The 10,114-nt window shown below is 42.4% G+C and overlaps 1 protein-coding gene across 1 annotated transcript; it reads left to right on the top strand.

Annotated features, from left to right (window-relative positions):
- Positions 1-232: 232 nt before the first annotated feature.
- Positions 233-1,716, top strand: LOC148020692 (uncharacterized). Its single transcript, XM_087698164.1, has 4 exons — positions 233-302; positions 399-873; positions 1,276-1,574; positions 1,661-1,716. Exons 1-4 carry the CDS (start codon positions 233-235, stop codon positions 1,714-1,716), a joined length of 900 nt encoding a protein of 299 aa, XP_087554290.1.
- Positions 1,717-10,114: the final 8,398 nt, after the last annotated feature.

Below are 10,114 nucleotides of genomic sequence, written 5' to 3'. Positions count from 1 at the left end.
TCCTATTTATAGAAGATGAGATGATGGAAAGACAGTCACAATAAAGGGTAATACTATTGATAATCGATGGATTGTTCCATACAATCCGTACTTGAGAAAAAAATGCAATGCACATATAAATGTTGAGGTATGCTCAACAGTGGCAGCTGTTAAGTATTTGTATAAGTATATATACAAGGGACATGATTGTGTAACAATTAAATTTTTTGTTGGAAACTTAGGGTTAAATGGTATGACCTTTCGTAAAGTGGATGAGATTGAGAGTTATTTAGATGCACGGCATGTTTTTGCTTCGGAAGCGTGTTAGCGAATATATGACTATGCATTGCACAATGAGAAGCCTGATATACAGCGGTTGCAGGTGCACTTGCTTGATGAGAATTATGTGGTGTTTCAAGATACAGACAATATATCAACTGTTATGCAGAATGAAGATATCAGGAAAACTACTCTTACGGAATGGTTTGTGTGCAATCATATTCATCCAGAGGCTCGAGCTATTCAGTATCAAGACTTCTCGGTGTATTGGGTATGGAATGCACAACGAAAGGTATGGACAAAGAGAAAGCGTGGAAATACATGTGGTCGAATATACTTTGTGCCGCTCACATCTAGTGAGCGTTATTACTTGCGAATGCTCTTGACATTGTCTCGAGGATGTATGTCTTTTGATGATTTGCATATTGTTGGCAACGTGGTGTACAATACCTTTAAGGAAGCCTGCATTGCAAAGGGCATGTTAGAGGGTGATGATGAGTGTGTTGTGTGCTTGGAAGAGGCTGCATCTGTACAAATTGGTGCCCAGTTGCGTGCTTTGTTTGCTACAATTTTGGTCTTCTGTGAGCCTGCGCAGCCTAGTCAGCTCTGGGATAGGTTTATGTCACCAATGGTGGAGGATATTTTGTATAAGTTATAGCTAGATCATGTGCATATATCTTCTGCAGTTCTACAATAAGAGGCATCAAAGAGGGCTTTATTGCATTTTCAGGATCTTTTGCGACAGCGTGGGCAAATATTTCTGACTTTGATGGATTGCTAGAACCTCATTGAACAGATTCTCAGTTGTGTGCTAACCCTCTTTTAGAAGATGAGTATGCATATGATATACTGGAGCAACGTAGAGTTTGTGTTTGTATAGAGGCAATGTTGAATGATGGATAGAGGGTTGCATATAATGCAGTTATAGGTGCCATTGGTGGAAACTTTGGGGATGTTTTTTTTTGGATGGTCCCGTGGGTCTGGAAAGACATTTCTTTACAAGTGTTTGCTTGCTAGGTTGCGCAGTGATCGTCATATAGCATTAGCAATGGCATCATCTGGCATTGCTGCTTTGCCTCTGCAGGGCAGTCGTACTGCTCACTTGAGGTTTAAAATTCCATTGGATTTATGTAATCGATCCACCTATAATATTCTTGTTCAGAGCGATCTTGCTCAACTGTTCAGACAGTCGAGCCTTATTTTATGGGATGAGGCTCCCATGATACACAGGTTTGCATTTGAAGCTGTTGATAGAACTTTAAGAGATATTATGAGCTGTGATAAACCATTAGGTGAAAATGTTACTTTTATTGGGGGTGATTTTATGCAAATTCTACCTATCGCCTGTGAAGATATTGCTAATGCAGCACTATGTTACTCTCATTTATGGTAGTATGTTCAGGTGCTAAGGTTGTCTGGGAATATGAGGATGTCAACCGCTGGTGGTGTAATGGATAATGGATTTGTTGGTTGGATTCAAGGGATAGGGGATGGAGTGGGTATTACGGAGAATTGTGATAAGTTACATATTCCATCTAGCATGGTATTGAAAGGGCGCTCTATTGAAACCTTGGTTAATAGTGTGTACGGTGAAGTGTTCATGGTGAGAGACTTTGGGGCATATTTCAGTGAGCGTGCTATACTTGCAACGTGGAATACAAAGGTGGCTTCTTTGAATCATTGTGCATTGCAATCGATGCCAGGAGAAGTTATACAGTACTATAGTGCAGATTCAATTGCAGAGACGGGTGATAGCTCATTTTTATACTCTGTAGAGTATTTAAATACAGTGGATCTTGGAGGTGGATTTCCTCCCCATCTATTGTTGCTAAAGATGAATGCACCTATTATTCTGCTTAGGAACTTAAATCCAGCAAAAGGTTTGTGTAATGGTACACGGTTGATGTGTAAGGCATTCAATAGAAAGGTGATAGATGCTGAGATAATAATAGGGACAAATGTAGGGGACGAGTTTTTATTCCTAGGATCACTTTTATTCCTAGCACCTTGCAATTTCCGTTTGCTATGAGGCGGAGGCAATTTCCTATTCGATTGGCGTTTGCTATGATGATCAATAAGTTGCAAGGCTAGACATTGTCTGTTGTTGGTCTTTACTTAAAGACACCAGTATTTACACATGGACAGTTGTATGTTGCATTTTCAAGGGTGAAATCCTCATGCGGTGTGAGAGTGTTATTAGATGAGGATGGAAGCATTGTGAATGTCACGACAAACATTGTGTATAAGGAGGTACTTCAGAAGATGCAATGAGGTGCATTGCTTTTTTGCAAATATGCATATGGATATGAATTTTTTGAAGGGTGGAAGATATGCTTGCATTTTTTCAAAGATGTATCTATTGAATTTTGATGGCTTTGTAGTCCTTGCTTGGTGTGTATGTGAAATAGCCTCGAAGCTGTATTTGGTTGGCATATACTCGATGGTAATTGAGTATATATTCCCTACACTGTATATAAGTGTTTGCTTGACTTTTGCAGATGCCTACTCCAAGCTGGGGTTATTATCCAGCTTTTGAGTATCAGAAGGAACTACAGTGTAACTTGCCTGCAGTGACAATGCATGATATTATAAGAAGAACTCTTGCAAGGGTCATTGAGCATTTGTATGATGATGTCAACATAGAGATTTTACTTCCAGTTTTTATTGAGGTGGTGCATTGTGGGTATACTCAGTGCTTTCGAGTGCATATGGGTGAAGATGAGCAGGATAAGAGGTTTTGGCAATCTCATACTGATAGAATACCGAGGGGGTGGCCGGCATATGAATTTAAGGACCTCAGTTGTTTTGTGACGGTACATCAAGCTGTGAAAATGCTTGCCAAGTGGTTTGCAAGTGTTAAGCTAGGTATTGTTATTCCAATGTTAAGTGATCTTTGTCAATTGTTGGATGTGTTCATCTTTACGTTGTGGGCTTTTAAAATTTTAGGCACAAGAAAGAGAGGAAAGACTATCATGTCCCCTGTACCATCACCGGGACAAAGAGTGGCAATGGGACTTGCTTCACCTGAGCATGCTGTGTTGGAGAATGGAAATTTTCCCAATGATTCCTCGAAGAAAATAAAGCTTCATTTTGGTTAGGCCCCATGGAAAGTTCCAACATTTTGTAGCATTTGGATGTAGATGTATAGGTGTAATCAAGAAGTGGTACTTTGTGGTTTGTTGATACTTGGATTTATGGTACAAAGTTTTCGGCTCTAGAGCAAGATTTGGTTTTGGGCTTTGCTTCACCTATTTGTATTTGATGCTTGGATATGCTTACACTTTGTGGTTCATTTCAGTATAGCAATGTTATTTCTGATTGTAACATCGAATGATCATGTAGAGCTACTTCTAGCTATTATGCATAGCAAGTATGGATGCAACTGCAATATTGGTACATGGTCATTACATGTATATATATAAGTCTATGTACTCCTAGATGCATGTTTGGCCTTTTGTACATGCGTGTAAGAGAGAGAGAGAGGGGGGGAGAGGGAGAGCGTGAGTGAATGAGTGTGAATAGAGGAGGGGAGAGGTGTAAAAGGGGAGAGAGAGAGAGTAGAGGAGAGGGGTAAAAGAGGGGAGGGAGTGAGAGGTGACAAGGGGGGAGGGAGGAAGAGATAGAGGTTGTGGAGGGAGAATAAAGATAACAAGGGAGGAGGGAGGGAATGAGGATGATAAATGTGAGAAAGAGAGATGGGTAATAAATGGAGGGGGGGTGAAGATAGGTAGGGAGGGGGATAGAGAGAATATGGTAAGGAAGCATATAGTTTCTTGCACTCAAGGATACAAAATATGCATTTTGTATGTCTTTTGTTTATGGTTTGGTGCAATGTTATTTCCAATTGCAACATCCAAGGATCGTATAGAGCTACTTCTAGGTATCATGCAAAGTACATATGGGTAAAGTTTACGAGTTTGGTGTGTAAAAGGCGTTGTATACATATGTGAGTCTCTATACACCTAGATGCAAATACATATCTATCCTTTTATGCATGTGTACATGAGAGAGAGAGAGAGAGAGAGAGAGAGAGAGAGAGAGAGAGAGAGAGAGAGAGAGAGAGAGAGAGAGAGAGAGAGAGAGAGAGAGAGAGAGAGAGAGAGAGAGAGAGAGAGAGAGAGAGAGAGTGTGTGTGTGTGTGTGTGTGTGAAAATATAGTTAGAGATGTAAAAATTGTGTGGAAGAGGGGTCGCAAACAAAGGAGAGGCATAGATTAGGGGAGGGAGGAGTACATTGTGGATATACTTAGCATTTTCAAGTGCATATGGGTGAAGGTTAAGAGGTTTTGACGATCTCACATTGATAGAGTACCAAGAGAGTGGGCGATGTATGAATCTAAGGATCTTGATTGTTTTATGACCCTACATCAAGCTATGACAAAGCCTACCGAGTGGTTTGCAGATGTTAGGCCAGGTATTGTTTTTTTAATGTTAAGTAGTCTTTGTTGGTTGTTAGATGTGCTTACATTAACATTGTGGGCTTCTAAAATTTTAGGTGTAAGAAAGAGAGGAAATACTATTATGTCCCCTCTACCATCAACAAGACGAAGAGTGGCGATCGGACTTACTTCGCCTAGCCATGCTATATTGGAGAGTGAAAATTTTCCTAGTTATTTCTCAAAGAAAAGAAAGCTTTGTTTTGGTTAGACCCTATGGGAACTGTAAAATTTTTGTAACATTTGGATGTAGATGCATAGGCACAATCAAGGAGTGACACTTTGTGGTTTGTTGAAACTTGAAATTGTGGTGCAAGGTTATTGGTGTAGTCTCTAGAAGAAACTTTGGTTTCGAGCTTTGCTTCACCTATGTGGGTTATTAATATTGAGAGTTTGCATGCAATGATTGGACAAACTTAAATTTGTGGTGTGGTTCATACATCTTTCGTTTGTGGTTCGTTTCACCGTAGGAATGTTATTTCTCATTGTAGTATCCAAGGATACAAGTTGTTACAGTATAGAGACTCACATATGTATGCAATGTCTTTTATGCACCAAACTTGTAAACTTTACCCATGCGTACTTTGTATGATATCTACAAGTAGCTCTATACGACCCTTGGATGTTGCAATTGGAAATAACATTGCACCAAACCATAAACAAAAGACATAGAAAATGCATATTTTGTATCCTTGAGTGCAAGAAACCATATGCTTGCTTACTATATTCTCTCTATCCCAAATCTCTCTCACTATTTTTTGCCTCTTCCTCCCTCTCCCTACCCGTCTTCACCTCCCTCCCCTCCATTTGTGACTCTTCTCTCTGATATTTATTACCCATCTCTCTTTCTCACATCTATCATCCTCATTCCCTAACTCCTCCCTTGTTATCTTTCTTCCCCCTCCACAACCTATATCTCTTCCTCCCTCCCCCCTTTTCACCTCTCGCTCCCTCCCCTCTTTTATCTCTCTCCTCTACTCTATCTCTCACCCCTTTTACACCCCTCCCCTCTCTATTCACACTCACTCACTCACACTCTCCCTCCCTCTCTCTCTCTCTTACATGCATGTACAAAAGGCCAAACATGCATTTAGGAGTACATAGACTTATATATACATGCAATAACCATGTATTAACATTGTAGTTGCATCCATATTTGCTCTGCGCAACAATTAGAAGTAGCTCTACATGATCCTTGGATGTCACAATAAAAAATAACATTGCTATGCTGAAATGAACCACAAAGTCTAAGTATATCCAAGCGTCAAATACAGACTCTCAGCAGTATTAACAATCCACACAAGTGAAGCAAAGCCCAAAACCAAAGCTTGCTCCAGAGCCGATAACTTTGTACCATAAATCCAAGTATCAACAAACACAAAGTGTCACTTCTTGATTACACCTATGCATCTACATCCAAACTGTAATGTGCCCGCCCCTCAAATTGCGGGACACGTCTTAGTAGCCCATCCGGAGATCAATCTAGAAAACGCCGCCCGGCACTCCCAAGGAATGACACGGGGTTTGCCAACTAGGGTCTCTCGAGTCTGCCTCGCAAAGGAACTTATCCGGCCATTCCCACTAGGATCAACCTGAAGTCTGGATTCCTAGCAGTCGAGTCTTCCTAACAGCCTTCTAGCGTCAGTTGACAGCCGCTCCACTTTGCGTAGATACAACTGGACGCAAGTAGACTCATACCGCACTTGGTTCAAAGAGCATGGGAAACGAGAGGGAGGCATCGCTCGACCTCTCTGCTCGTAGGGCATAGTCCCATTCCGGTCCCCTAAAATGATATGAATCCGGGTTTCAACTTACAAGTTCTAAGGTCCTTGTCTAACTAACGATCACATCAAATAAATTCCATTGAGAAAAGCTCTCGGCTAATCGAGACCACCCTGCCGTAGGATGGACCCATTGGTCACATCCACCACACTTCCCTCGGGGGTTGTTTTAGTTAACTAATTACCTACCACATTATGTTTGAAACATGAAAGGAGCTTCCTTAATTAACCCGTTAATCATAGGTTCCTTTACGTAATTTAAGGCACAGACACGAAGACAAGATAACAAGATCAAACACTTCCTTAACTTATCTTCAGATTAATGTTTGTCTCCTGCCCATATAGGAGAATTAAGTGTCCCTTTCTACCTCTACAAAAAAATCCTTCCGTCTCCGGCAATAAAAACCCTAAGGTTTATCCTACCAAGATTATGCCTTGTAATTAGTATCAAGGCCTCGAGATCCCATCTTGAGTCACGTAGAATACTTGTGTAGGGTCCGGAGGCATTGGGATTTATGGCCAGAGCCCTCCCGGCACCCACGCGTCCTCCTACGCCAAGTAATTTCCACGGAGAGACCTCTTGCGGCGGGTTCGGTCCACATTCCCGGTGCAGATTCATAACCCGCTTGGTTAGGGTTTGGTGATTCACAGGGGGTAGCTAGCGCCATCCTTCCTTAATTATCCCTTTAGGAAATCATCCATAGCTGAAGTAACTAGCCTAATAGCATTTACTAGGGAAAACATCCCTTTTGTTCCCATGACAATCCATCATCACAGACCCGGCCATGAAATCATCAATTACATCACACTTGGATTAACATCCAAAACTACATTAACAAACACTGGAACGCACAACCACATGCTTCAAGGCATCACAATCCCATTGCATGCACAACTAGAACTGAACTAGGATGTATCAAAACACTTGCTCAAGGAATTTACAACCTTTTCTAAGGTAGAAGTCCTTCTAAGATAACAATCACCTAATCTGCTTAGGTGGCTCTTCCCCTTAGGGTTTATACAGCTAGACTCCAAGCCTTCTTTGCTACTCATTAAGTTTCATCATAACTTGGCAATATCACATATGGAATTTCATACGTTCATCTACATCTATGAACAACTAGGAATGAAGGAATACATAAGCAACATATAGCTTTTATGAGTATCCTTTCCCTTCAATGGATATTAAAATGAGGACTATGACCTATGAGCGTGTAGAACCATAGAAGTTCTTTCATTCCTGCTAATAGAACAATAAGCATAGATAGAAAAAGGGTTTGAAAACATCGAAGTTCTTCAGGCGCCATCTCCCAATTGAAACCTTGGTCTTTCTTCGACTTGTTGATACTTTCGTAATCCCCAACTTTAGATCTACCCTTGACGCAAGAAGCCCATTGCTCCAAGAGTTCCTTCCTCTTTTCCTTCTAGCATCGGCTTGTCTTTCTCTCTCTCTCTCCTTCTTCTTCTCTTCTTCTCCTTCTCTCTCTCTCTTCCTCTTCTTATTCTTATTCTTCTTCTCTTCTTCTCCTTCTCTCTCTCTCCTCTTCTCCTTCTTCTTCTCCTTCACTCTCTCTCTTCTTCCTCTTCTTCTTCTTCTTCTTCTTCTTCTTCTTCTTCTTCTTCTTCTCCTTCTCCTTCTCTCTCTCCCTCTTCTTCTCCTTCTTCTTCTCCTTCACTCTCTCTCTTCTTCCTCTTCTTCTTCTTCTTCTTCTTCTTCTTCTTCTTCTTCTTCTTCTTCTTCTTCTTCTTCTCTCTCTCCCTCTTCTTCTTCTTCTTCTTCTTCTCCTTCTCTCTCTCCCTCTTCTTCCTCCTCCTCCTCTTCTTCTTCTCCTTCTCTCTCTCTCCCTCTTCTTCTTCTTCTTCTTCTTCTCTCTCTCCCTCTTCTTCCTCCTCCTCCTCCTCCTCTTCTTCTTCTCCTTCTCTCTCTCCCTCTTCTTCTTCTTCTTCTTCTTCTTCTTCTTCTTCTTCTTCTTCTTCTTCTTCTTCTTCTTCTTCTTCTTCTTCTTCTTCTTCTCTCTCTCTCCCTCTTCTTCTCCTTCCTCTTCTCCTTCTCTCTCTCTCCCTCTTCTTCTTCTTCTTCTTCTTCTTCTTCTTCTTCTTCTTCTTCTTCTCTCCCCCCTCTTCTTCCTCTCTTCTTCTCCTCTCTCTCTCCCTTCTTCTTCCTCTGTTCTTCTCCTCTCTCTCTCTCTTCTTCTTCTCCTTCTCCCTTCTTCTTCTTCCTCTTCTTCACACTGATCACGAGAGGGGGGGGGGGGTTTTCAGACGTTGGCCACCAAGGGGGGGTTTCCACCTGACGACGAGGTGGGGGGAGGAGAGGTTCTTAATGAAGCCCAAGGGGTTGCTGTAGTCCGCGCGGAGGGTGACAAAGCATGGGGGGGGGGGGGGAGAAGTCTGCCATTCGAAGTAGGTAGGGGGGACACTCTGTACTCTAAGGAGAGGGGGGGAAGCTCCCTTTATAGGAGGGGGAGGAGGGTGGCATGGTTGCCACCCCTCCCACATGGGGGACTGCATGCCCCCCATTTACTTCACTTCACTCCCTCTCTCTTTCTCCCCGACGTGCTATCACCGGGGAGAGGGAGAGGGCCGCATGCCCCCCATTTACTTCAATTCACTCCCTCTCTCTCTCTCTCCCCGACGTGCTGTCGACGGGGAGAGGGAGAGGGATAAAAAAATTTCAAAAACTTTGAAAGATTTACAAAGGGGGGTGGTTCGCATGGGGAAGGCATGGGGGAAACACTGGGGGGGACATTACATCCTCTCCCCCTTAGAGGAATCGTGATGTCCTCATCTCGAATGTGCTTAGGGTTCATTGATGACAAGTTATCATTGGGTTCTAGAACCTGTAGGCTAGGACCCATCACGCTTTTGCTGCGCAACTCTGATCATGTAGCACAACCCTTAGGTTAAGCAATTTTGCTATGATACCAACTATAACGTCCCCACCCCTCGAATTGCGGGACACATCTTAGCAGCCCATCGAGAGATCAATATAGAAGACACTACCCGTCACTCCCAAGGAATGACACAGGGTTTGCCAACTAGGGTCTCTCAAGTCTGCCTCACAACGGAACTTATCCCGCCATTCCCACTAGGATCGACCTGAAGTCTAGATTCCTAGCAGTCCAGTCTTCCTAATAGCCTTCTAGCATCAGTCTCGACAGTCGCTCCACTTTGCATACATACAACTGGACCCAAGTAGAATCATACCGCACTTGGTTCAAAGAGAATGGGAAACGAGAGGGAGGCATCACTCGAACTCTCTGCCTGTAGGGCATAGTCCCATTCTGGTCCCATAAAATGATATGAATCCGGGTTTCAACTTACAAGTTCTAAGGTCCTTGTCTAACTAATGATCACATCAAATAAATTCCATTGAGAAAAGCTCTCAGCTAATCGAGACCACCCTGCCGTAGGATGGACCCATTGGTCACATCCACCACACTTCCCTCGGGGGTTGTTTTAGTTAACTAATTACCTACCACATTATGTTTGAAACATGAAAGGAGCTTCCTTAATTAACCCGTTAATCACAGGTTCCTTTACGTAATTTAAGGCACAGACACGAAGACAAGATAACAAGATCAAACACTTCCTTAACTTATCTTCAGATTAATGTTTGTCTCCTGCCCATATAGGAGAA

This window comes from Lygodium microphyllum, chromosome 18 (assembly GCF_053477565.2).
Source record: "Lygodium microphyllum isolate KBCC chromosome 18, Lygodium_microphyllum_v1.1.10, whole genome shotgun sequence".
Taxonomy (NCBI): domain Eukaryota; kingdom Viridiplantae; phylum Streptophyta; class Polypodiopsida; order Schizaeales; family Lygodiaceae; genus Lygodium; species Lygodium microphyllum.
The sequence above is the reverse complement of the archived record's forward strand: the minus strand, read 5'-3'. Positions and strand labels throughout refer to the sequence as shown.